The sequence below is a fragment of the Sparus aurata genome, chromosome 17 (genome assembly GCF_900880675.1).
Source record: "Sparus aurata chromosome 17, fSpaAur1.1, whole genome shotgun sequence".
Lineage (NCBI taxonomy): Eukaryota > Metazoa > Chordata > Actinopteri > Spariformes > Sparidae > Sparus > Sparus aurata.
The window spans coordinates 30,699,433-30,727,373 of record NC_044203.1 but is presented as its reverse complement, the minus strand read 5'-3'; the positions used below and the strand labels follow the sequence as shown (position 1 = coordinate 30,727,373).

The 27,941-nt window shown below is 40.6% G+C and overlaps 2 protein-coding genes across 2 annotated transcripts; both read left to right on the top strand.

Annotated features, from left to right (window-relative positions):
• Positions 1-278: 278 nt before the first annotated feature.
• rab25b (RAB25, member RAS oncogene family b) lies at positions 279-12,156 on the top strand. The gene is made up of 5 exons (XM_030392613.1): positions 279-679; positions 6,162-6,357; positions 9,421-9,614; positions 9,942-10,022; positions 11,507-12,156. Exons 1-5 carry the CDS (start codon positions 643-645, stop codon positions 11,623-11,625), a joined length of 627 nt encoding a protein of 208 aa, XP_030248473.1. The 5' UTR covers positions 279-642; the 3' UTR covers positions 11,626-12,156.
• Positions 12,157-15,040: 2,884 nt separating this feature from the next.
• rab11al (RAB11a, member RAS oncogene family, like) lies at positions 15,041-27,863 on the top strand. Its single transcript, XM_030395190.1, has 5 exons — positions 15,041-15,384; positions 19,727-19,922; positions 21,186-21,379; positions 23,811-23,891; positions 25,987-27,863. Exons 1-5 carry the CDS (start codon positions 15,345-15,347, stop codon positions 26,124-26,126), a joined length of 651 nt encoding a protein of 216 aa, XP_030251050.1. The 5' UTR covers positions 15,041-15,344; the 3' UTR covers positions 26,127-27,863.
• The last annotated feature ends 78 nt before the right edge of the window (positions 27,864-27,941 follow it).

Here is a 27,941-nt window from a genome sequence, read left to right as displayed (position 1 = left end):
TACTGGCAGAGGGAAAGACAAATGTAGATGTGCGATAATGTGTGCAGTTTGCAGCCAAATCAGCATGTATGGTGTCATTTTCTCTGACATTCAAGGAGCTTATGTTGTGTTGCAATATTATAGAAATATGATGTAAACTCTGTTTCATTCTGGGTGTCACCACGAAGTGATGAAGCAAGAAGACCTGCTTCCTGCTTCCTGCATGCAGTAACTAAATTGTTCCAGCAGGAGACGCCTGACAGGCCCCCGTCAGCTGTTACCTGCCAGTCGCCCCACCTGTCCAACCTGCCCTGCACCAGTATCCATAACTAGGACACACCTCCACTGCTGCCCCACCGCTCCCTCACACAAGCCCCGCCTGCCGCAGCACAGCAACCTGGATACACTCAGCATGTCTTGTTCAAACAAGCCAGCTTTCTATTAACTCAGATAGGGAAGGGTGGTGAAGGGCAGAAAGCTGGCGACTAACATTCATGTGTCAAAACATCTCTGCAGCCATTTTCTTTCCTGAAGCCTTAAAGGAACTGAGGGGCAGGCAGCTTGTGGTGTGAGTCAGTGTCATCTTACATCCTGCAATCAGTCCCTGGAGTGGTGGAGACGCGGCAGTAGACTGTGTGGGCAGCAACATTGAATGGACAGAATATGGGGTCAGACGAGGCCTACAACTTTGTCTTTAAGGGTGAGTAGATGCTCTGCTGCTTACCTGGGTTGATCTCCAGGTGAGGTCTTTAAAAGGTGTTATTTTGTTCTTCATATCACACTTCCTCGTTTAATATTAACCAGGCCACTTCTGGGAAGAGGAATGTGTGTGTATGTGACTGTAATAGATCATTGGTAATGACTGTTCAGTGCAATATACAGTACTTGGTAATGCAGACATTAGACAGCTCATATCCTGAACGTATGTGTCAGTGTGTCAGCAGCGCAGTCAGCTGTTCTGGTAAATATTGTATGTGGGTATAAGTCTCAGAACGCTTCAGGTGAGTTGCATTATCATCACACTGAGTGAGATCACGATCACATTAGCAGTTCAGCACGTTCTTCCTGGGTAAGTGAGCAGTAAGCGTGCATACTGAGGCTTATTGTTGCAACCAGGATGTGTACTCTAATTCCTGCTTATCTGCTGCATTCCCAGCAGACCAACACTGTAACACAGAGCGTCTGGTTTAAAGCAGAGTATCAGTCACACACATCAAAGCGCCTCACTCGGTTGGTAATCTTTCCACATGTAACACATCTACATCTGCTCCGTTCTTTGACAACTTGCACCTTTTCACCACTCACTCTATTCATTCTGCACTCCGCCTACATGGCATAGTAATTATTTCCTATACGCAGCTGGTTGAGATGCCAGATGGCTCTTCCTAGCGGATGTACGGGAGAGGTGAACATTTTTGGTCCAGGTACGGTGACTTTGACATTTTGGGTACAAAAATGCCATGCTGAGAAAAGGCACTGCAGGTGAACGTCGAAGCCAAAAGTGAACTGGTGTCCAAAACATCAAAAAGCATCAGTGGAAAAAATGATATGACAGTCAATAGAGCCCCAAATTTACACATAACAAATCTGCCTCGAAGAGTGGATTGGTTGAGTTGCAGATCACATAACAACAACATCCCTGCTTTGAGGACTTTTGTTGCATGTCATTACCCTGCCAACGAAAAAACGTCCACATTTTTGGAAATATTTACTCTCTTGCTGGTAACACTCACGGTACTCACCTGGTGTCGGAATAATCACATGAATGCCCTCTCAAGTCAGAACATCCATCTTTTGCTCTTATGTTATTTGTAACATGATATGAGGTCTGTCTAGTCTGTGATCTAGATTAGTTAGAGGGGTTGTTTATCAGCATTAATCTTGGTTAGAAGTCAGATGAAGCAATACCTCAGTGGTTTTAGGGAATGAACTGGTGCAGCAACGAGTCTGAGACAAAATCGTTGTGTAATAAAAACTTCACACAGCTGTCAACGTGTTGTATAAACCAGTGGCTCATGGCTGACTCCCTGCACCAAGACTTTCAACCAACAACATCCTGAAAGTGGCGAAATGAAAAGAGAGGGTGTGGGTGTGTGTATTCATGTGTGTCTAATCAGAAGTCATGTGACTTTACTCACAAACGCACTCAATCAATAAACATTATGAAGGTGCCATATGTAAGAATTGGGCACCTGTCGAATTTATATTCCAAACCAATAGGGGGCTGCATATCAGCAGAGTAACTGCTAGCTGCTGCTAAATGTAGCTGCTGGTAGCTAGTTAGCTCAGTTAACTGTGCAGCGAGTGGTTGTATTCGCTGACTCTGCCCAGACTGGGAACTCGGAGCTCTAAAAAACACTCCCCTCATTGGGGTCACGACACCCGAGGTTGAGAACTAATGGCTTTAACGCTCCGAGAAATCAAATATTTCCATCGCAGGAAATGAAGTAGTGCATTGTGCAGGGTCAAAATAAAGCTACAGCCAGCAGCTGGCTAGCTTAGCTTAGCATGAAGACAGGAAACAGGAGGAAGCAGCTAGCTTGACAGGGTCATGTGCAAGACTATTCCTTAGCCAGAGGTCTCCTGGAGTCTCAGCCAGTTGTCTAGCAAACTTGTGGTGTCAGTGGTCACTGCCACCTGCTTCCTGCTGCTTCACCTGCCTCCAGTCCTTATGCTAAGCTAAGCTAAGCTAACTGCCTTCTGGGTGTAGCCATACATTTCCCATGCAGACATGAGTGGTATTGATCTTCTCATCTAACTCTCTGCGAAAAAGTCTTGCAGAGGAAAAAGGAAGAAACCTCGGGGGCAGCAACAGAGGAGGGATCCCCTCCTTCACCCGATGAATTGTCAATGTTCTCTCAAAGCTTTTATCACTGAATAAACACGCTCAGTGCTTCTAAACAGTGTGTCGCTGTAGTATCTCGAAAGCATGAGCAGGTTTTCTTTCCACCCAGCGAGTCACAGATAACACAGAGAAACTTATCAGTAAAATCAAATTCTATGGTTTGCGTGGAATGTAAGCCTGCACACTCTCGACCTTCCACACACACACTACGCATGGACACATTGTAGACGAGGAGTGGAGTTTTCATTAAGCCCCCAAACTCTTTGTTGTTCACTCCTGGAGGTCATAGAAAAAAAAGAAAAAACGCACACCATGAAAATTGAATCCTCACTGCAACACATTAAGTTGTTCCCAGCCTCCTCAGGATCAACAAACCAGGTCGCCGGAGAGCTTGAAGGCCTCTTGTCCCGCACAGCCATAGAAACCACAGGCCTTTGTTTGCATAAGAAGTTACTCAGTGGCGGAGGAGAAGAGGGGGGAAGCAGCCGGTCTCACCTCACCCACTGGGAAAAGGAGTAGCACAGTGAACAATTACCTAAAACAAGCAGAAGTAGAGCAACTTGTAAAACATTCTGTGTGGCTTCAGGTTAAACATACTGTTAGTGGAAACACTGGGGCCAGGTCGTTTTCAAATTGTAGCTTTATGGGAGTCGTTCAGCAGGCGTTCAGGAAAAACATGCCAGCATTTTTTTATCTGACTCTGTGACAAGTGATCAGTAAACTCCGGATGACTGTCATTCTTGGCAGTTTAGAAAAAGATGTGATAAAACAATCTCATCACAAGGTCCATTTAGTTTACCCAGTTTTGAAGGTATTCTTGATGGTCAGGTTGGCATTTTTGGGGGAAGATTTCAAGGAATTTCTCTTCATTTTGGCTGAAGTTGAGGTAAATTAATTAATTCTTGAACAAACCACACAAGGTTTGTTTCACAACTGTCCTGGCACTTCAAATCATGTCACATGATCTTCGTCCACAGATAGAGACGGGAATGTGAACTTCTGTGGTTTCATGACACGCTCAAGTCACTGGTGAAGATCAGGTGATACGACTGAAAGCTCCAAAACAAAACTAAAATGGACTTTTTGGTCGCCAGTGGTAGAAAAAGTAACAATACCACAGTGGAAAATGTACTCCATTACAAGTAAAAACCTGGTGGTCAAAATTTCACTGAGCTTAAAGGACAAACAAATTAGAAGTAAAAGTTTCTTTAGGTTCAAAAAGTATTTGTCTAAACCTGGACGTGAAACACAGAGGATGCAAACGAACTGTAATGTTAGCAGATTTTCACTTTTCATCATCTCTTTTAGTTGTTGATCAATTGGGAAGCTGTGCAATGACAATTTATCCGATTATCTACCATGATATGATCTATATGCAACCTGGAACACTGCAGCATGAAGTTCCCCACTCTGAGCTGGAGGAAAATGCCAGCCATATTAATAACGTCTACTTATGACTTTTATATAGGTGGATATACTTTCAGACAGAGACAGGCCATCTGTTTTCTCCTCTTTCCAATCTGCACACTGTAGCTTCATATTTACTGGACAGACATGACAGTTGCATCCATCTCCTCCTTTTATTCTTGGCAAGAAAGCGATCGTGCATATTTTCCAAAATGTCAAACTATTGTTGAGCTCCCATCACACCCTTACTCCATACATAATTGCTGTAGAGATGTCACAAGGACTTGGATTAGCTCAGTGATCACAAGCTCCCACACCTCAGTATTAAGCTGTGACTGTGTCCTATCCAGTCGAGCAGAGATCCCAGTCCGACTGTGTTTGCACAGTTTGGTCATACTTTCCCATCTGTGCCAATTAAGCCAAGCCTGTTTTTTCTCTCTGACTCAGCTTCGAACAACTGAAACCCAAACATTAGTCACTGAAATGTACAGAGGGGGTGTCTGTGTCACTTCTTGTCCTGTTTACCCAGTCGGCAGCTTCCTCTGTCCAAGATAAAAGGAAGTAGCAGCTTAACTTGTTCCACCTGATTTGGATTCACCTTACACTCTTAGCGAACGTTTCACTGTCAGAAACAAAGGCTCACTTGTCAGGGGTTTTTTCCTCAAAGATTTTCAGCTTTCTAGTGGGGGAAGTGTTTCCTGTGTGTACATTTGTTCTTCGGTTTTGAATATAGGTAAAACAAAAGTCACTCGCACCAGCAGGGACGCATGCACGACTGATTTCAGATGGTTGTGCTGCAAAGCGACAGTGATAAGTGAAAACAATGCTGAAGCCAATGTTGGCAAAACTGAAAACAATGTAGAATTAAGTTTTGATAAAGTTTATTCCCCCTTTTCCTTCAGTGTTTTATATATGTTCTTGTGCATGTAAAAGATCTTGAAAGACAAAAAGTCAAAGTCCAAACCAACAGAAGCTCCTCTCTCCCACAGAAAACACTGCTCCTGAAACGCCTCGTCAGAACCCCCGCCTTTAATTCCGTTCATTTGTGACGTCACACTACGTCACCGTGTCACACATTCGCAAAATGTATGCCAATAGGCTTGTTTGGCATGTAGGAATTGAGTTAGCACAGCTGCTCTGTGGTTGTTTGCGGTGCTGGGTCAGACGTGTGTGAGCGGACCAATCAGAGCAGATTGGGCGTTCGGGAGGCCTTAAAGGGACAGTAGCTAAAACAGATTGTTCAGACTGAGGGGGGGATGACTGGTGTGTCTTTTGAGCACTAAAGCATGAAAAATATTCTAGCTGTCACCTAAAACAATATTATGAACCTGTATAATATGTCTCCTTTAAAAAATATGAAGTCCTCCTCTTCTGCCCAGATTGTTGAAAGTGTTAATCCTGTCTGTGTTGTTCTTCCTTCAATCCTCACGTCTAAAAAACAAATAATCACTGTGTTTTAGAATTGGCATCTCACCAGTGCTTTGCTGGAATAGCCTACGGCCCAACAAGATCTTCTGTTATCTCCTTATACCCATCAATGATATGGTGGTTTCTTTAACAGACCGAAGTCACGTAGCGTTCCCCAGTATTTTATTCAACATCTCCTCTCCCTGCATTATTTACTCTGCATGCTTGAGTTAAAACGATTACCGCATTTACCATGAAGGTGTGGTGCTGTTTTTAAAATAGGACATCATATCCCTGATGGCGTAATTAGCCCCCGACTTAAACAGCTTAGATTGAAGATTTATGGGGCAATCAAGAAAGACACACCTAGACTTAAGGCTTCACTTAAGAGGGGCTTATATTAGGCTCTGTGGAAATGAGTTTTGTCTCCTTTATCCAAGAAACACTGGCTTCAGTTTCGCAAACCCACCGCAGAAAACTGAACGTTAACACCTGGCTGTACTGCGTTTTGTCTCCTCTGCAGTGGTTCTAATAGGAGAATCTGGTGTAGGGAAGAGCAACCTGCTGTCTCGCTTCACCAAAAACGAGTTCAGCCATGACAGTCGCACAACCATCGGGGTGGAGTTCAGCACGCGGACAGTGCAGCTCAACAGCTTCACCATCAAGGCCCAGATCTGGGACACGGCCGGGCTGGAGCGATACCGGGCCATCACTTCTGCGTAAGTGTCAAAAATCCATCATGGCCTTTTCAGATCCATTACAGCCACAGATTTTCAAGGCATTCCTGCAGTTATTTTATTCGTAAACCATCCACTTTTTAGTTAAACTGTCAAAGTTCACATGCTCGTGGCCTGCACCAACCCAAAAAGATGTGCTGTGCCCTTGTTCCTTTCAGTCCAATTAGGACAGATGGGCATGTCTTACTCTCAGTAAAGAAATTGAACCTGATCCAGGAAACCAGTGGATGTGTTATTTAGTAAGCGTTGGCAATGCTGGTAGCTGGATTTTACCTTTGCTAGCTGTTTACCCTGTTTCCAGTGTTTGTGCTAAGCTAAGATAACTGGCTTCTCATGCTTACGTTACAAAGTAAACATAATGTTTACACACTGACTAGAAACTTTCGTCTTAACATTTTTTGGAACAGGTCCGATTTCCTGTAGGATTTTTGGCATCTGTCAAAAGTGAGAGGACCAGTAATAAATGCTTCGGACTCTGTGTGCAAGATTTCTGTACATCCCATTTTTATTGGATGACAGATTTAAAGAAATGAATACAGCAAACAGACTTTGTGTGCAAAGGCCTTATCAGTCTTCTCATCAAACTCTCAGCTAAAAAGCGAATCAGCATATTCCCCACGCAGCGAGAAGCAACACAATTTCAAACAATAGGTACTGCCTTTATGTGTAAAAACGATCAATCTCTGTGAGCACAGCTGCTCGGTCCTCTGTTGGAAACATTTTGATGTTTAAACAACCAATGGGCTAATGCAACATTGGATTACTAGACCTGCAAGGTTCCTCGTTGTCCTTGGTTGACACTTAATTTTCCAGATCCACTTTGCTTGAACTTATCCAGCTGCATCCAATCAAGTTGCAGGAGAGAACCATGAAGAACTAACATTAGGTTTCTGATTTCCAGTTGGAAAAATCCATCTGGAAAATAATTTTGATTGTATACGAAAACTATGCAGTGGGTTTATTCAGGACTGCTCACTCAAAAGTTTAGGACTTGGGACTTGACTTGAGACTTCAGTGCAAAGACTGGTTACTTCAAAACAATGACTTGGTGCCACTTCTGAATGAAAGTATTTTATTTCCTCATAAAAACCACCATAATCCAAGTTCGAAATTTCCCCTCGTGCTATGAATAAGTACTGATGTGACATATAGTAAATGCACGTTATCCCAGCAGATGCACTGTTTTGGAAATTGTACTTGTGTTCCAACATGCACACCCGTCCTTAATTTTAGCAGTATTTTAAATCAACATTTCGTGCCTGTTTTCTTGCTCTATAGCTGTTGAGTAACCAGTATGTCGGCAATCTTAAGGTGGTGCTGTTATCAGCCAAAACACAGGCAAGGACAGGCACTGATCCTCAGTTTCCTCCCACATTACCTGAAAAACAACCAACACGTTCTCTCGTCTCCTGTCAGTTTCCAACTGGCACATTTAGGATCCAAAATCCAACTGGTTAGAGCAGAAACCACTGTTTCAACACTCAGCCCTCAGTGGGTCTCACTTCTATCTGAGGGAGCTCCCGATTCAGTCTATTTTTTTTTTATTAAACTAGAAGGATTACCAGTGTGGAAAGTGGTTTTAAAACAAAAGAACCATGTCAATTTTATTTTTAAGACATGGGAAAAATCTGAGGATACGCCAGACCGCTGGATTAGCTCTTTTCTGACAGCTTGGATTTTGGAGTAATTACTTGCCGACTTATTCCAGTATGCAAATTCTCACTCCCATGGAATTTCTCATTTGTGCTGTAACAAGCAGCTAAAACCTATTAAAGTGGAATTAATTATGCTACTGGAAGAGGGGAGCAGCAATGTAATTGTGAGGGAAGCACTGATTGGTTCATGACTTCTGAGCGATCGCCAGCCATTACATTTTTTTTCAGTCGTCAGCAGGAGAAAGTGCTTATTCTCAGTGAAGATAGGACAATGCTTAAAGCGTCCATTATGGATCTTTTTATAATAACAATAATGGATCACATGAAATGTGATATTGGGAAAAGGGTTAATTGTAGTCAAGAACCCTCAGAGGATTATAACCCGACTCTGCAGAGCTGTATGTTTTCTTTTTTCTGGTACCTGACTTAAGTGTTTTCATCCACCATCGCTGCTGGTATAATGCCATTTTCTACCACAGTAGCTGAAAATGTATGCTAGCTGCCCAGCTGTCTCTTTGGTGATCATAGTGGAGCATTTATCTGCTAAGGGGCAGATACCTCCCTCGGAATCTGGTGAAGACCATAAAGGGGGCTAAAAGGACAGTAAATATTGACTTTAATTGATCAGTTGTCCAACAACTCGACTCCCATTGAGCGATTTGTTGATCTCTAACATCTGAATGCGAAAAAGGTGCTCATATCAATGTAAAGTTGGGGTTGATAAGATTGTAGAAACCAGCAAACGCAAGCTAAATTTTGAAAGTATCAACCAAAAAGTCTCCTCTACCACAACATTAACATGTATTGACACTGGCCAGCAGCTGGATATGTGTTAGCAGCTAGTTTGCTACATTCAACATGCACTCTTAGCTTTTTTTTTAGTCCAATAAATACAGAAACAAACAACTCTGTTAAATGCCATAGTCATGAAAACACAAACAATATAGCTGTCATGAATGAACCTGAGTCAGAAAAGACCACCCTGCAAAGTAGTCTGGGTGTGGTTTGTGCTAACTGGGTTAGCCGCTAAACTACATTTTGAAGTTGTTTTGGTTGCGCTTTCTCTGCCATTCTTGTTGCCACTAGCTTCGTTCGCTTTTGCAATATGTCCTCGCAGGGCCTTGTGAAAGATTGTGGTCATACACAGTGAGTGCACGGACAGGATATATATAGAGAGTATTTGATTAATTGCTGTTGGGATGTTAAGTGATGTTCCACGAATATAACAAACTAACTTTTCAGCCCTAGGTTTAAACTAAAGAAATCTGCAACAACTCAAAACAAATCGTCCTCGGGCTTGTGTAGGCAACCAAGAACGACGGGGAAGGTCCCACACTGACACCTTAATGCCACGTAAGGAGTAACTGGAATGGTAATCTCTTCTAAACAGGTATTACAGAGGCGCCGTCGGAGCCCTGCTGGTCTACGACATCACCAAACACCTTACCTATGAGAGTGTGGAGCGCTGGCTGAAGGAGCTGTACGAACACGCTAAACCCAACATCGTGGTCATGCTGGTGGGCAACAAGACTGACCTGGAGTCAGAGAGATCTGTGCCCACTGAGGAGGCTCGAGACTTTGCAGGTACAGAGTCAACAAGTGTTAACATCCCTGGAATTAGATATGTTTTGTTCTTTGTTTATAGCTGGTTAATGGGAACTAAATTCAGGTCAGACTTGTTCCTCTTCACTGATTCTTCATGGCGATAAAAGTGACTTCACATCATTAAAGATATATTACCTCATGTAGTTCGAGGGCCCGGTACTTCTCTCCAAGCCCACATTTCTGTGAGGATTATATATGAGAAGATTAACAGTGAGGATGTTGTGATTTGGGGAATGTAGCTCGAAGGAAATCATAGATAACATATACAATATGAAATGACTAACAAAGTTTACTTGTATTTTCTAGAAAAGAAAGGTCTTTTGTTTCTGGAGACCTCTGCTCTGGCGTCAACTAATGTAGAGGCAGCATTCAACAACGTCCTAGAAGGTAATTTAATTCAACACTCTTTCACTCTTTAAATTTGATGTCTATGTCCAAGTCTGCTACATCCAATACAGTAAAGTTGTTAGTTTACAATTGTGTGGGTGGCCTCCACCTCTATACTACCTCCTCATGTAAGTGTGGAGAAAGTCTAGGTCTGGGAAAGGTCAGGATACACTGACCCCCGGTTGTACGGAGGCCGTCGTTTGATTGACTTACTTTGGAAAGAAAACCCTCCGGGGCTTTTTTTAGTTGGACATAGGGGTGGACAATATAACCTAAAAACCTTTGTTTGTTTCATACAATGGCAGTATAATATCTCGGTACACTCCAGTCAAACATGATTTTGCCTCTTTTCACTCTATCTGCAGTGTAAGGGAACATATTTAAGAAAGAAAAAGCAATTTTAGATCAAATGTATTTGTTTTTTTGGCTACAAATAGGAATAAAAATGAGGTATAGGCCTACATGTGTTTGTGGCCTGCACGATAATGTAGGTTAATCTGTAAACATAATGTGATTCTTTCTGAGTTAGATAAGAGATTTGGCATCTCAATAGCATTTATTCAGCAGAAAGCCCAAAGTATATTAATGTAAGTAAGTATAATAGTCAGTGTAAAGTACATTTACATGCATTAACAATGGACAGGAAGATCACAAAGCAGGAGGAGCTTTTGTGTAATGTTAACAAGAGAGCCAGCTCAGCTTGCAGTGCAGTATTAAGTTTTTCAGAGAGCAATGTGAAAAATTAATTGACTTCAGACGAGGCTTAACGTTCAAGATTGTATTCTGCTAAAATAGACGCTAGCCACGTTAGCCATGGGCGTGCTATTTACGCATTTTACGTTGTTGGCTTCACTCAGAAAACAGTGCAAATCAAAATGGTTAACGCAAAGATTCAAGGCTTTTCCAGTAGTTGTGGGAACATCTGAATCAAAATAAAGTGACTCCAATGTTCCTCAGATGGTGGGAGTAGATAAAAATGTTTGCGTAAAGAAGAAATAGGGGTATTTTGTTTGTGCCTTCCACATGTTATTGGTACCACAGTAAGGTTTAGCAAGGGAAACAGTTGTTACTGGATGTAACTGTGGTTCTGTGAGTACTTGTTTTGCTCTCTAGCTGTATTTTATTGCATCCGCAGTGAAGCATATTCATTTTAATGTTCTAAAACATTCAGCACAGTAACGCCAGTATTGCAAAATCCATAATGTACCAGAGCATGACACTGGTGATAACAGTATACCACCCACCCTTAGTAAGAAATGAACAACTTCACTTATTTTTTGGGTGTTGCTGTCCTTTTCTAATCAACTTTTGTGCATCATGGAATTCAGTAAATAGTGGCATATGAACTTTTGTTTTGGTTCTATAATAATATTCATAATATTATTAATTTTTCCTCTTAAACTTCTCAGAAACACAGCAGCTTCTTTCTATCCTACCATGTTGTGTTTTATATTTATTTATAATATATTCATTTCCTGCCATAGAGATTCACAAGAGGGTGGGCAGTACTGAAGGGGTTCGGAGCTCCATCAGTGCCGTGTCCTTGAGCAGCTCCAGAGGAGAAAACGCAGAGGAACAGAAGCCGTGCTGCAGGAACCTCTGATCACGAGGTCCTTGAGAATCCCAGGGTCCTCAGGGTGGTCGACGGGCGAACTCCTCCTTCACCCACAACCCTGTGCTAGAGCTTGACAACAGGCGGCACGCGACACGCTACCCGCAGGTGTCAATTTATACGGTCCTGGCTTAAGTGATGTCACTCTGAAACGACTGATTCACACGTTTTACAAACTGCGTGGTGGCGAGAGGAATTCAAAAGATGATTATGTGAATGAATGCAGCTGGAGACCAACATCAATCTTTCAGCAGTACCTGCTGACTATTGAGCATAGGTCAAAATAAGAAAAAATAAAAATGTGTTACCTGTTAGATGATATATTTATAATCAATGCAGAGAATTGGCATAAGGCAGGCGCACCATGGCACGTTTAATGTTGTAAATGTAGATGACACAATGATAAATTTTGTATGTGTGGACTGTGAGTCTTGCTCTCAATGCTGTGTGTTGTGCTCCAGCTGATCTAAGATGAGTCAGATTTCATTTCTGTTGAGGAATAAACAATTTATGGAGACAGTTGCTCTACTGCGTGTTATTTGTGTATCAAAACAGAACATGGGCTTTTTTTTCACAGAGGACTTTAGTTTCAGTGTCCTGTTGTTGCTGCATGCTGGCTCACTGTCACACTGTCACGGCTCACTGGAAAGCCGAGAACACAGCCATTGTAAATGTTATTAGAAACACCTGCGTATGTCCTAGTGGGACAAGTCAAATGCCCGCAGTGATACAAGCAATTGAATTTCCAAGTAATTAGGGTTACCAGATAAGTAAGGACTGCCACCTCAATTCAAGTGAAGTGCGAGTTTTCAACCACATTAACACACACACACAACACTCAACTGACAATTAATTTGGGAAGTTCACCTCCATGGGAAACACCGTATTGTTAAACTGTTTCACTTCTAATGCTCAGCCGCGTCATAACGTAACATGTACAGAAGTATATTGTTGCCACCTCAGAAAAAGAAAAACAGATCTGTGTCATGTTATAGCACAAAACATTTATTGTTATAACATGTTTACATATATGTTACATATATATGTGTGTGTGTGTATATATGTATATATACAGTATACTATATTTTGTATTATAACAATACATTTTCATGTTATACCAAGATATTTTTACAATATATGTTATTAGCTCGTTCTAACATGAAACATTTCGTATTATATAAACTGTATGTTGTTATCATACGAAAAGTTTCTTGTGATAACGATATAATTAATCATGTTATAACATTATACTTTTAATGTTATAACAATAAGTTATCAGGGGGTAAAATTAAACCATTCTTGTTACATGCATGGAACAAGATAAATAGTATATTGTTATAACAGGAGAAGTTTCTTGTTATAATGTGATAAGTTTGAATGACGTAATCATGTGAAAATATCTTGTTACAACATCACATTATAACATACAACATTTTATGTTACATTGTAATAACTTATGGTTATAAAATGTTTCACACTATAGCATGATACCTTATAGTGTTCTAACGTGAAAAGTTTCACATTATAACATGATTATTTATCATTATAACAATAATATTTACATGTCTGGTCAAAAAATATTTTTACAATACATTACTCACTCATGAAAGTTTCATATCAACAACAGGATAAACAGTATGTTGTTTTCTTGTTAATGTGAGAAATTATGATGCAATAACGTGAAAATGTCTTATAATATCGTGGCAGTACAGTAACAGGTAGGAACTTTATAATGAGGTCTGAAATTGTGTATGACTTCAACAACTGAAGTCAGACAGATTTAAAAATAAACAGTTCTGAGAAAAAAAAGAAAAATGTATTTTAGATGTACAGGCAGGATGATGATGATGCATGCAGACATCTTCAAAATGGCTGGGGAGACATGATAAAAAGGTTTTTCCTTCCTGCTGCTAATCAAATAACAGTAAGACCAAACCAGCTGTCAGTGGATTCGCTGATAGAACAAGAGTTAAACCAATAATGGCCTTTTATCAAACACCAGATATCAGCCGGTCTGTGTTATCCATGCCTCCATGTTTGATATGAAGTTAAAAGTTCCTTGGTGACACACAGCAACTTGAAAACAGTGTAAAACCTGCGATGGAATCTCATTTTATTGATGTGTTTAAACACAGACTCAATAAAAGCTGAGAGGTGTTTCAGGGACTTTCCAATTCTGTCAAGTGTTAAATTGTGGGAAATACCAAAAAAATCCTTCTTTTTTTATATCGGCTTTACTTGCTCATTATTTTGAACCTAATACTGAATGTGTAAACATGATTATAATAATACATTTTACAAAATCAACTATTTTTCCTTCAAATATGTTCTCTCTTTTCTTGTGACCAAAATATAACCTCAACACAGGGCTGGGCAATACAATCTTGTTATTGTGATATTAGATATCATCTTAGATTATGCATGTCGTTTTATTGTAAATTCATATGTGAATATTTAATATGATATAATAAAGTGAAAATAAATGTTAGTGGCACTCCTAAAATCACAACATAATTCTCTATGTGGTTTGATAACAACGTTTTATGACTATTTACATATTCTGTGATCTATGTGTGTAAAGGTTTATGGCAAAGGGATAGTTTCAACCCTTTCCAACATGTTGAGGATAAAGGCCAGGTGATAGAGTCTCATCATAATAATGCAATATTTTTTTTTCTTGATATATGATATAAATCTCCTTTTTTTCTAATCTCAAAAACACTTGTAGCACTAGGTAGCAAATTCAAATGTCAGCACACCTTTTCACCTTGATATTATGGCAATAATGTAGTGATGACTATTGCTACTTAATATCTCAACAAGACTTTTGATGAATACCCATTAGTAATGTGGATATAATTACTAAGTGGGTAAGGCAAGTATTAGAACAAGTAGAGCAACCTGGTAAGGTCAGAAAGTGACGTCACTTTACTACAAAGCAGCCTTTAAAACAACACTTATATCAGAATATAACACTATCCAAAATCTAAAATGATACATGGTCTCATATCATAATAACAAGATAATGTTGATATATTTCAGTTGCCTACGATACAGCACTTATAATTTCCAATGACCTGGATGACTTATACCTTCATCTACATACAGTATCTGTAAATTAAATTTAAGCCCTTCTCCAGTTTGTGTTTTATAGCTGAGATCTCCAAAATAACTTCCCTCTAGGAACAGTTTTCTTATTTCTATGAAAAACCTGGCGAGCGTGCTCCTTCTTACACCAACAGCTTCATATTACCTGTTGAGTCTTGGGACCGCCGACGTCATCAAAGTTAACGAACAGCGAGTCAAATCATGAGCGACAGCCCAGCGAGCCAATCACGTCAACGCTCGTGACAGGTGTCGATCAGTTATTGACCATTAGGAGCGAACAGGGGGCGGGACAGAAAAAAAAACTGACGTGACGTCGCAGCCTCGGTAATGGCAAGTGACAGAGGGTGAGGAAGACGAGGCGAAACTTTTTCAGCTTCTAGTAGCTTTTAGGGTTTTTAATGCGTGATAACAACCGCAGCGTCACATTCTTCAGCTCTGACGGGGATTCAAGCGCTGTCGTCGTGAAAGTGAGAACTGGCTGTGTGTCGTTGTGAGGCTAAAGAAAGACGTGAACGGTGGTCTGTCGGTCTCGAAGTAGCTGAATATACCAGAAGTTTGTTCGACTTCGAGTAAATACGTAGAGCCGCCGAAGAGGAGAAGCTATGACGAGCAGAGAAGACGAGTATGACTATCTTTTCAAAGGTGAGTTGCCCTTTGTCTTTTAGCTAGGCGGCTAATTCTCGACACCGAGCCTTTCTTCCACCTGTGAGCAAGTGTCACTTGATGCCGAGATGTTGACCTAACGACAAGGTGTAACACGACATTCATCAGACCCGGAGACAAAGGCACCTGCTGCGAGCTGTACGTTAACTTTGGCTGCCATTGGTTGAGAAGTATCAACCCAGACAAAAGACTGCGACACATATACATGACTTTTATGTACAACGTATGGTAGCATCTGTGATAGAGTCATGCACTTGCAGGCCGATGATGTAATCATGTCAGGATGCGGTGTTTGGGGTCATAAACTGTGGCTGGACGACAAACCGACACAGCCCCCCATCCAGGAAATAAATGGAGTTTGGTGTTTTACACTCGCAGCCTCATGGTTTACTGGAAATCCTCCCTGCTTTTGTGCAAGTGTTGACATCTCTTACAGCTATCAGTTACTCAAATTATTACACCACCTTCGCTCTTATAATTAACAGTTGTCAGTTTGGCCTTACCAGCATTCAAAAATAAAAAATAAGCCTCACAGATTCATAGCTTTCATCAAGCTTGCCTCGCAGATATTTTCAACATACTATGCAGAAACTGTAGCCCACAGTGTGTCATCTGTTTATAAAAGATAATGTCATTTAGAGGGGAAATGATTGTGGCCATATGGCTCTATACTACAGCAATAGTTCATAGTTGTACCTGGTCTTTAACAAGGGGAAATGAAATGCTCACGGTCGTTTCAAATATAGAACACTAAACAATGATGTGTTGTCAAACTGGAAATACCTGAATGAAGTGTGTGAGTGTGTGTGTGGCCACGGAGAAGAGATGTCCCTGAGCACAGAGAGGATGAGATTTAGCTTACTCACTCCCAGATAAAATGACATGATTGCTGGCGACCAAATCGCAAAGTTATCTGAATCGTTTGCAGCGGCACAAGGACACCGATAAGGTATCGGCCTACATGCAGTCTTTGGTTGAAACCAGGAAAGAGCAAACGTTACTGTTACTGCTCTCTTTTGTTCCTACAGCCTCCTTTTGTCCCTCACTGTAGCACAGCATGAGTCAAGATGGGTGAGCTAGTAGTGAGTCACCTAAACCTTTCCCTACTGATGGAGACTTCAGCACAGGAAGTCATCCTGCTGAACTCATGCCTCTTTTGCGCTGCCCATTGTCATTTTATTACAATTTCATCTTGTTTTTTCAAAGAAACTTTTGTACCTCACACTCACTGTGTCGCATCTGGTCTTTCTTCAAAGACATCTGTGTTGGGATTAAAAGCACATTTCACTTTCCAGTTTTTTTTTCAAGCCATCTGCTTCTTTAAGTGTGTACAAATACACAGTTAGTGATTGGACGATGGAGGATTTAAGATATTGTCATCGATCGGGGTAGTACATTTTCGTTCACTGACATGAGTGACCTGAAAAAGCTCAATAATGTACAATCCTTTGATATGCTGGTTTATTTTAAAGTGCCACAACATAACAGACAGATGAGGTGCCCGCCATTCATTTTCATTTATGAATAACCTTATTTAAGATTGCTTGTTTTTCCCTAATAGAAAGATTTGTGTCTTATCTGTGATGTGATGAAATGTTCGTATGTCAACAAAATGTAAGGGCAAGTGATTCATATCCGTTTTTGTCCCATTTTAAGAATTTAAAGCACAATTTGATGGTTATCGGAACAATATTGATTATAACAGTTAATTTGGTCAGGATAATCCTTACATGAAATTTTCATATGGTCCCATGTCTTTATACAGATGTATAGTTAATGGTTTGAATCTCACTGATGTATGAGTACTGATGAGAAAAGAATGGAAGTTATCGCTTTTAGATTCCCAGCTTTAGCCAGCATGATACACTGCTTTAATTTAATCCTTTATTCCATGTATAGGGATTCAGAAAATATCAGTTATTTTCACTAAACAGGGTTCAGATTGTCAGTATTATTTTGTTTCATTCTGTATTCCTTACATTCAGACAGTCTTAGACTAGGCTACATCTAGAGCTGCAGCACTAAATTGATTTGACTAATCGATTAGTCAAATGAAAAGACAATTGGACGAAAACTGTTTTGAGTCTGACTGATGCTGGATTTTTGGAGCCAATGATGATGTTGATACTGGGACGTAAAAAAAATAATGATATTTATATATTGGCTGATATTGTTTATAACTATAATTTATTCATAAACACATATCTCGAAAGATACGTATGTAATCATCCAAAAGGACATCAGTGCTCAGAAAGAGTACACTTGATACTTATAAAGGCATGTTTTTATGCATGTGCTCTGTTATAGACTGAATGATTAATCTTAAGAAATAATCGGCAGATCGTTAATGACAGTTATGGTTGGTTGCAGCCTGAGACATACCTGGGTGTAGGATTGTATTACTATGATGTAACAGAGAGGTGTCGTACTTTTTTAGCTGAAGAATGCAAACCCCACAATAGGTTGGTGTGTGGGTGTGAAATGCAGCAGCGATAATACCTGTCTGATGATGGTAGAGGACCTGGGCACGGTTGCATAATGGTTTTTGTCCTCCGCCCAAGATCTTTTGTGTCAGGTGACATGTAAAATGACAGCATTACTTATTTTGGCATGTAGGAGAGGAGAGCCACACTGTTGGGCTGTGTAGTCCCATATATTGATATTTAAAAAAAACACTTGTGTCTACACAGTTTCCCTTTAGAGTGAGCAGTATTGCTTAAATGCAAGTGTGGACACAGTAGTCCGTTTGTTTAAGCAATTTCAACATTCCATAACAAGTTCCTATTTCCTAAGAGCTGGGTGGTGCACTGGTGTGGTAGGTTCCTTTTGACAGACTGACTCACCTGATAATTGTGGAAGTAGTTTTCTGACAAACAGTCAGCCTGATAATGCCTGTTTAATTTCATTTCAGATTTTCTACCGAATTTCAGATTCAGTAGAGGAGAAACAGCCTTAAAGGGCAAGTTCACCCAAAAATGAAAATTCAGTCATTACTTATTCGCCCCAGTGCAGATGGAAAGTCAGGGGAAGTTTCTTCAGCACAATGCATTGCAGTATTGTCCTTAGCAACTGGAGTGCGTGGGGACTTGTGTTAAAACATAAAAAAAAACCAACTATAAAGAAACATAAAATGGCTCCATACAACTTGTCCTGGGTAACTCAAGTCTCTGGAAGTCCCGAGATCCCAAATTTATTTGATAATACATTTTTACACACTTAAAAAGCCAGAATTTTGAAGACTGTACCTGCTAAGCTAAAAGTCTCTGTGAAAACAAGTCGACATCCAAGTCTTTGGGCTCTCAGGGACTTGGATTACACTGGACGAGCTGTATAGATTTAAGATAGTTGCTCAGGAGACTGTATACAGTTGTTAAGGAGAATGCTGCAACACTGTCTTTCTGTGAAACTCCATGAATGTTTCGTGGACTGTGCTTCCCCTGACTTTCCATCAGCATGGTGGTGGGCAGACTAAGTTTTCATTTTTTGCTGAACTTTAATCCTTTTAAAGCTGCTGTTTTTAGCATCATGGTTATACACTAACCATTAAAAGGAATAGCTCACTCTAAAAAGTAAATGTAGGCTAGATATTTACTTCTCTCACTCCATATGAGCAAAAATTCCTCTGACGTTTGTATGTAAATCCAAACAAGGCAGATTGCAGATTTCAATGACTTTTGGCTGAGACTAGAGTGTGTGCTCAGTTTTAGTAGCAGATGTCTATACATTAATTTTACAGTGTGTATAAGATGATATGCCGCCTTTAAAAACATCTTATACAAATTGACTCTAGCATGTATGTGTCTCAGTTCTCTCAAAGTTTAAGAAAAAAAACATATTTAACTTATTTACTCCACTTTCGTCAAATACTGTCAGGACTGAAGTACAGCTGATGGTGGAAATTTGGCTTGTTGAACCTGGATTAATGGGCTCGGTCTGATGGGAGAAACCAGATGGTTCTTATATTTTGTATACTCTGTGGGAGTCCCCTGAGTTTCGGCTCTACCTCGGCTCCGAGCCACACATGTATGTTAGTGGAGAGGCAGGCTGTCGAATAGAAATGAGAATCAAGTTAATAAAAAAATAAGTCAACCTGTCTTATTCAGTGCGGCTTCTCTGTGGCTTAATGAACTGTTACACCAAAGGTCTGAGATTAATTTGCCTTTATAGCTGCAGCCATAAAGTATGCTGTGCAGCTCAAACACAAACACAATCATGTGCAGTCCATTGTCCATATGAAGAAGTCTAAAATACACCATTTGACTGTGCTGATAAAGGTTGTTCCTCTTTCTTTGTCTGAAAACCCCTCTTCTACTTCCTGTAGTGGTGCTGATCGGAGATTCAGGTGTAGGGAAGAGTAACCTGCTGTCCCGCTTCACCCGGAATGAGTTCAACCTGGAGAGCAAGAGCACCATCGGGGTGGAGTTTGCCACGCGCAGCATCCAGGTAGAAGGCAAGACCGTCAAGGCTCAGATCTGGGACACAGCTGGACAGGAGCGATACCGAGCTATCACTTCTGCGTGAGTACAGTACATCTTTGAAGTCACCATCACACTTCAGTGCACAGACTGGCTTCCACACACACACACAGATACCTACTTCACACAAGTAAACGTCACGTAAAGGAAATTAATTCCAGCATACATGCAAACACACAGAAGTCCTTGTGTACTGGTTAAAATGAGCATGTTTTTGATGAAAATAAACACCAAGTTTCAGTGTCATTATTAACCAGTTCCCCCATTCGATTCAGTTTTTTACATTGTAAATACATGATTCAAAGCAACAGCTGTCATTTACATATTTAAATTCACGTCTCAAAAGATGGGGCTTGACTTTATCCTGGAGGCGTTTTGCAGGTTAGGGTTCAAAAGTTCAAATAATCGTCACCGGGAATAAAGTTACCAGAGAAAACTAAAAATACCAACCTTCAGGGATTCAACAATAAACAGCAAAAGATAGAAAGTAGGTTTGTTACACAGTTTGGTTTCTGAAATCTGTCCAGGAGGTGTCTTGAAGTGCAACTGCATGATTCCGTTAAGCTAGCTGTGTCGTCTGAAGTGGGTTTTTTTTTATGTTTTCCTCCGGACACTTGCAAGTAGGCTGGGCTGGAGAGAATAAAATATACTGGGATCACCACTCCTGCTTTGGATTTAATACTAAGCAAATTAAATTCAAAGCTTTTTCACAAAGCTGTTAACCACAGTTGCATTAAGTTTTTGGCTGTAATTAGTAGTTGAAGGGATATAAACGTCCTCCTGCATCCAGAAATTACATTTAGAATCAATCAGTTTCTGCCTTATCATTTCTGAAATGGCCAGAAAGAAATATTCTGAAGTGATTAAAGCTACAGAGAGCACCTTTTGCCTTGGGGCAGGAAGTCTTCTGTTAATCATGGCTTCCTTCTCGTCTCTTGGTCAAGTTCCCATTCCAACATACTTCACTCTTTTTGAGTTGTCTACCTGATGATGCAGCAGCCAAGCTTGAGGCATTGGCATGTACGGTGTTAAGCCCTCACTGGAATTGAAGAAGACATCTTTAATTAGCAATGTCAGTCAGTGTTCGCTTCGTTTGTGGGCAAGGCTCGTATGTCTTGGCTTTATTATTTAACTTCTTGTGTTTCTCAGTTACTGTTGTTGTTGTTGTTGCTGTTGATCAGATGTCCTTGTATTTCAAAGCTGGCCAAGCCCATGTGACACACCACCAGAATCAACAGGCTGTGTAGCAAGAAAAAGCTGTCTACTCTGATTAATGATCTGTTCAACTCCTCTCATGGTGTCCAGGTACTACCGTGGAGCAGTCGGAGCGCTCTTGGTTTATGACATTGCCAAACACCTGACGTATGAAAATGCTGAGCGCTGGCTGAAGGAGCTGAAGGACCATGCTGACAACAACATAGTCATCATGCTAGTGGGCAACAAAAGTGATCTACGCCACCTCAGGGCGGTACCCACAGACGAGGCCAAGGCCTTTGCAGGTATTGTCACTGTGATGGTGATGTGTGTGTGTGTGTGTGTGTGTGTTTGCTTGTACGTACTTGTTTGAGCACATAAAATATGTATATGTGTGCCTCATTTCATTATCGCCAGGTTAAAGCTTAGATAATGAGAAAAGATGGACTGACCTCCGTCTGCTTTAATTAGGTCTTTCAGTATTTTATAACCCATCATGTACGTTACTGACGGTGAATCTAATTAATGCTCATACTCATTTCACGAGTTGTCTTTCAGTTTTTACTGTTTATTTAAAACATTCTCACAAGTTACACCCACATTAGAAATGTTTGCACTGTGATACTGTAAGCAGGCATTTCACATGAAGGTGTGCACCAAATGGCATATGTCCATGGCTCGAATGTGTTTCAATATAGGGGGCACAGCACAAGGTCAAAAGGACCAGATTTAAATTCATTAAACCTACATTTATCTCGGTCCTCTGAGAATTTCAGAACAGGTTTATATTTTACAGTTAGCCCTCTAATTCATTTAAGTATAATTGTCAACCTTTTGACACTCTGATTATTTTAGAATGGTTCCACCATGTGTTTTCTTGTGACCTTGACTTTATTGGCCTGTGTCCAGAACAGTGTTGCACCTGCTTTGACTGGCCTGTGCCTCATGATAGGACTGCCTGTGAGGAAGTCAAATACACAAGTCCTGTTGGTCCATATCAGAGGAAAGAAATACATTTCCTTGCTAGATAAATAAGATTTAGACGCGTCAGTGCTCTCTGTTTGTACTGATTTGTTTTTCAGTACCACTGACCTCATTTATGATACCTGATTTACATGAAGACCATGTGGTGGACATGTCCATGCAAAGTGTAGTATAATGCCTCAAAGAACACATCAGCGACCGTGGACCAATGTGATGTCTCGCTTATGTTATGTGCTACAGTTACTGCCTCACCCATAATAGTAATATTTATATTCAATTGTATTCTTGCTCATATTCATCTTCATACAGATTAGATTACATTGAAAGAATAAAGTGTAAAAGTGACTGTAAAATATGATTAGAGCTCGATCAATTAGTGCTCGAACTGTTGATTTAAAATTTCTTAATGGATGTTATGATTTAGGGCTACAACTGAAAATCTAATATGTAAAATTTCCGCAGCTTCATGTCTAAAATCAACAAGACCTTTGCTTTATATTTGGTTGAGTAATGTACTTCTTATTTTATCCCAAATGTTTCCAACAAAAGGTTTGTTTTCAAAAGCAGGGTTGGTTCTTTTCCAATTATGACAGCAACTCCTAAAATCCTGTGTACTTGCCTTTGTTTTGTTAAACCATTATTTTTCAGTATTGAATAATTTGCTGATTATTTTCTCATTTAATCATTTAGATAAAACTTCCAAAATTTAAATTCCATAACTGTTTCGTACAGCCTTAGGTGCCGTTATTAGATGTTTAATTTTGTTTTTCCAAAACCTATTCAATTTACTTTGAAAAACTGGAAATGCTCAAATTAAGAAGCTGGGAAAACATGAAGTGGTCTGCAATTTTTGCGTGAATGTTGACGTAAACTATCTTAATTGATTATTAAAATAGCAGAGTCATATTCTGTCGATTGACCAGTCAGTCAATTGAACAATCACTGCAGCAAGTTAGAATCTGAAACACTTTGAATTTGAGTATCTGCTGATATGGATATCAATATCAAGTTCTTTTTTCTTACATTTTATTTATATTACCATTACCAAGACAGAGAACAAATTCTAGTGCAATTTCTTCAATGTTGTTAAAAACTTGAATAAATCAGTTGAACAGCAATGCATGAATTTGTTCACACTGTTTGTTACAGGACTATTTTAATCATGGAAGACATTTTGACTATCACAGAAGGAAAAGCACAGGTGTGAATGATAAATTGATGGCTGAATTCCATTCAGCTGCCTCAGCTTCATGGTCCTGATGTGTGCGTGCAGGTTCACTGTCACAACTTACTGGGACACGTGAGTGGAAGAAAGTCAGCATTAATAGTAACACCTGAGCTTTTCCTACTATGAACAGATACAAGGTAAATTGTACGTCAGTCTATACATTTAAATATTCTATAATGTCAATCAGTAGTATAAGCTTTATAAGTGGAATTTGTATCCCCTAACAGGCCGTATTCTCTGCATAAAAAAGCACAAACCATTCTATTCTTTACTTTGCTGTCACACAACCCATTAAATTCTCTATAATTACAAAGCTGTTCATTGTGAGAAATCAAACAGGGAGCGGTGGAAATGACTACAGTCCTGGGGAGAACCCTGGAGTGAGTGCATTATGCTGCAGAAATCAATCCTTGAATCAGTGTGGCAGTACAGTTCAAGCATACAATCTTCTTCAGCTCAGTGTAGGTTAAAAATGATGCAGGCTTATAACATATTGTGGCCTTATGTGCATGTGTGTTTTACAGAAAAGCATGGCTTGTCTTTCCTGGAGACATCAGCGTTAGACTCATCTAATGTGGAGCTGGCATTCCACACTATTCTCACAGGTGAGTTTCCGCATTTGTGTCTTTTTCTTGCTATAAGTATTTATATCAAAACATAGAACAAAAGTGCATTTGATCCTGGAGGGCACCGATGTCTAAAGCGCATAAGCCATCTAATGATGATGCTTTATTTATGTACTGTGTATTGATTTGTCTTTTAAGTGTTACATTTCAATTCAGACTTTGATGGTTTACATAACACCCATCATCTGCCACTAGATGGCAGCAAAAACCATCTAATCAATTCTCACTGGTGTGCAGTCTTCTGCAGAAATGCCACCTGACTCTTTTTTTAAGGTCAAAAATATGGGTAATTGGCACAGTGAAAGACCACACAGCCAGCCAGTCCTGGAGAGAGCAGCTATGAAGATGGCCAATCGCCAGAAAAAACACTAAGATTTGGTCATTGTGGTCATAAATTCACTCTGACCCACTGTACCAGATACATCTGTTCAAGACAGAAATTCTGATAATTGCTTGTGGATATGATTTCCCAAGTAAATGTCTATGGGCTTTTTCCCCTGTTGGCATACAACCACACTAACAAGTTCATTTGATGTTGGAGACTTGGTAACATGGGAGAAAAAGCAATTGTTGTGACTGAGTCAACCCCTGGAGTGCCTAAAGGGACAATCCAGCAGTGAGTGGTGCTTCCACTTCAATTGCTCCAGGGGCTATCAGTCTGCAAGCATGTACCACTTGCAAGTCTGTATTTTGCTTCTGCTCCATGTTCAATTCCCAGATGTGGCAGCTTGAGCCGTTTGAACCGTTCTACCCAAACCAAGGTTTTATCAGTAATTTGTAAATCATAAAAAAAACTTCAAACCAACAAGCCCCATTGAGCTATCGTTGCTAATTGGCTCATTAAAAGGGAGGAGAAGAGAGGAAGTTAGCAGTACATTAGCAGACCGGTAGGAGATGAGCTTTAGACCCAGTGGAGCAGAGAAGACGTCACGTGTAGGTATCAGCAGCAGACACATCGTAGGTCAGAGAGGGTCATCCTGATGGATTATTGTCTGTATAGGTACAGCAGCTGGTGCTGTGTAAGGTCTGTAGTAATGAGTCATAGTTTCACCACCTGACGTGTCACGTCGCAGTCAACCAGGAGTCTTGTTTTGCTTTAAACCTCCTTGCTTCCTCGGCAGTTTTTATTTCAGGACCGTTTTGTTCCACATCTGGCTGTAGTTTAGACTTAAAGTGGCAGTATGCAACAGGAAGTCAGAGGGGTGTCTGCACTAGTCCAGCTCTTCTCTCTCTAGTTGATCAGCCAAAGTTTAAGGCAGTGACACTCTGAAATGTGTTGAAGATATGATGACAGATCAACTGAGGGAAAAACACTGAAGTTCACCTGGGGGCCTGAACAACTTCGCAGAGTTGGAAAAGTTGGGATCATTTGTAATACATGAATTCAACAGAATGTGATAAGTTGCAAATCCTTTTTGACATATACTCAACCTGTAACAGTACAAAGACAATTTACTGTATTTAATGTTTTACCTCTTAGATATAAATATATGATTATTCTTTTAAACAAGTTGGGACAGAGGAAGCGAAAGACTGGTAAAGTTGTTCAGTAATCCAAAAACACCTGTTTTCATTTCACAGGTAAACCAGTTATTTGGTAGCAGATGATGATGATGGTATCGTGACAGGGACTGAAAAGGGCATTCTCGGTTTACAAGCAAGGATTGGTTGACGTTTACCTCCTGGTGAAACACTTAAATTTGCAAATGATTGCAGTCTGTTTTAATTTGAGTTTTACACAAGTCCCAACTTTTTTGTTGGGGGGGGGTCCAATGAACCTGGAGGGTCACAGAAGCAATGCAAGACATGTATTTAGGTATTGAAGATTAAATGTAAAATATATGGCATATTGTAGCATTTGGAATGCCTAAAATGAAACTTGGTACTGCCACATGACACAACGATGCCAGTTTAGGATGGAAAGAATCCGTCACTGCTGCCAGGAGTCTGGATAGAACAGTTGTTGTTCAGTTTTGCCATGCTGTTTGTCCTTATCACAATATGTCCCACTGTTGGCTGGATTTATAGGCATCTACACATAACTCATTCCCTTTCACCCTTCTCTCCATCACAGCCATCTACAACATCGTGTCACAGAGGCAGATGTCAGGGCGAAGCGACTCCGACTTCTCACCAGCCTCCAACGTAGTGCCCATCACAGTTGAGCCCACCCAAAACTCAGCCAATAAGGGTGTCTGCTGCCAGAACAACTGAGACCTTACCACTGACCTCCTCCTTCACCTCCAGGCAATCGGAGAAACAGCCAGATAGACAAAGACAGACAGACAGATGGGCAGGGAAAATGGACAGACAGGTAGAAATGACCAGTTCACACAAGGACACTTGTACTGGGGTTGATTTGTCTGTTGTCAGGTTAAGAAAACGTAATACTGTATGAAGAGGGGGACCAGTGAAGGATGTTAAAGAGGTTTCCATAAACAGACAGGGGGGGTGTGGTGAGGGAGGATTAGTATCAATGGAAAGAAAACAGGTGAGAATGACCGTACCCAGTGCATTAAGCTTCGAAAGAGGTACATGATCAGAACTGATTCACAGTCTATTGAAAAATTTAACACATTATAAGGTCCCTTTTGTATCTCACCACGAGTTCTGTCTTTGCAAACGGTCTGCCTTTTGAAAGCTCTATTTTACAGGCCAGTAAATGCTTTCCATCAGTTTCCCACTAGCAGGATATTGGGCAATAAAAATCCATGTCCAAAAGCCTGAACCTCAACCCCTCTGTCACCACTGTCATTCCCATTTTCCCTTAATGTATAACATTTAGAAAAGAATGTCCCCTACAATATTTATTGAACACTAGATTGAGGTCTTGTTTGGCCAAAGGGTTTGCAGTTTAACACTAGTTGGTTTAGGTTTTCCACACTGATCGCTTTACAGCAAAGGAAGCGCTCTATCTTTTAGATGCTTTTGCTTTTTTCCCCACAATCGTATCTCTGTGACGAGGCTTGTCTGAGCGACTACTACCCCTCACTAATGGAGGAGCGAGGGCTTCAAGTCGTTTTTCCTAAATCCACATGCTGGAATTTTGGTCGAAGATGGTTCAAGTTGTGTTCCACCAGGCCACTCAGAGCAATAACATCCCTCCCTAACGGTGACATGTAATTTCTTTTTGATTGCTTTTGATCTTTGTTTGGAAGGCTTTCCTGCTCTGTGCACACTCGGTACTCTGCAGATGAGTCATGCTCTCTCGCAAGCTTTGCACAGTGTTAACTCTGAAATGAGACGAAAAAGCTGCATGACTAGCGAATGGGTTAACTGCCTCACATGTCTGTGGGATTGAAGTATTGGCTCTGCTGATGGCTGTTTCACCCCTGCCCTGAACCTTTGGGTGCACAGGCAGAGGTTAGGGAATTGGTTTAAATGCATGGACAACCCTTTGCTGCTGCTGCTGCCTGCTAGCTGGGATAGATGGATGGATAATGTTTCATGGGATGAGGTAGTGAGGGCACTCAGCCCTGCCCTGCTCCTGTGGTCTCTGATGTACCCGAGATGGCTTGTTTTACTGTAAGTGAAATCCTCCACTGCCTGCTCACCTACTCCTTTCTGTCTCTCTCTGCACTGTATGTAACTGGAACAGGACTCTGCCTTCTGGGATCTCCCTGAGGTCTGCCCTCGCTCTCACTTGTCTTTATTTCCTGTGGAGGGGGCGGGGGTTGAATTGGGGAGCCAGGATTGGGTTTGTTAGTATCTAATAGTCTAATAGATGAGGAAAAGGAGAGGAAGGTAGTGTTAGGAGGTGCTTAATTAAATCCAAAGGTTATGCACACAGATGGTGTTTATCCTGCTGATGTGTTTCCACATCAACACTGACTTCTGTTGACTTCACAGGTCTTAAACTGGGTGGTGTAGGTTAGGGCTTTTTAACATTTATTCTAATATATGTATATTTGGACTGCAAATGTATAAATAAATCTCGTTTGTTATAGCCTGCCTCTTCTCATGTCTCTTTAAGATGTTTTTAAACAATAACGCCTGTAAGTAGCTGGCTTCTTCATCAGGGAATCTGGT

What these genes read in the sequence shown, in the direction of transcription:
- rab25b (XM_030392613.1), top strand. Translation starts at nt 643, where the DNA reads ATGGGGTCAGACGAGGCCTACAACTTTGTCTTTAAGG. An exon ending in TACCGGGCCATCACTTCTGC is followed by an intron (nt 6,358 to 9,420) that starts GTAAGTGTCAAA and finishes TCTTCTAAACAG; the next exon opens with GTATTACAGAGGCGCCGTCG. An exon ending in ATTCAACAACGTCCTAGAAG is followed by an intron (nt 10,023 to 11,506) that starts GTAATTTAATTC and finishes TTCCTGCCATAG; the next exon opens with AGATTCACAAGAGGGTGGGC.
- rab11al (XM_030395190.1), top strand. Translation starts at nt 15,345, where the DNA reads ATGACGAGCAGAGAAGACGAGTATGACTATCTTTTCAAAG. An exon ending in GTATGACTATCTTTTCAAAG is followed by an intron (nt 15,385 to 19,726) that starts GTGAGTTGCCCT and finishes TACTTCCTGTAG; the next exon opens with TGGTGCTGATCGGAGATTCA. An exon ending in CGAGGCCAAGGCCTTTGCAG is followed by an intron (nt 21,380 to 23,810) that starts GTATTGTCACTG and finishes TGTGTTTTACAG; the next exon opens with AAAAGCATGGCTTGTCTTTC.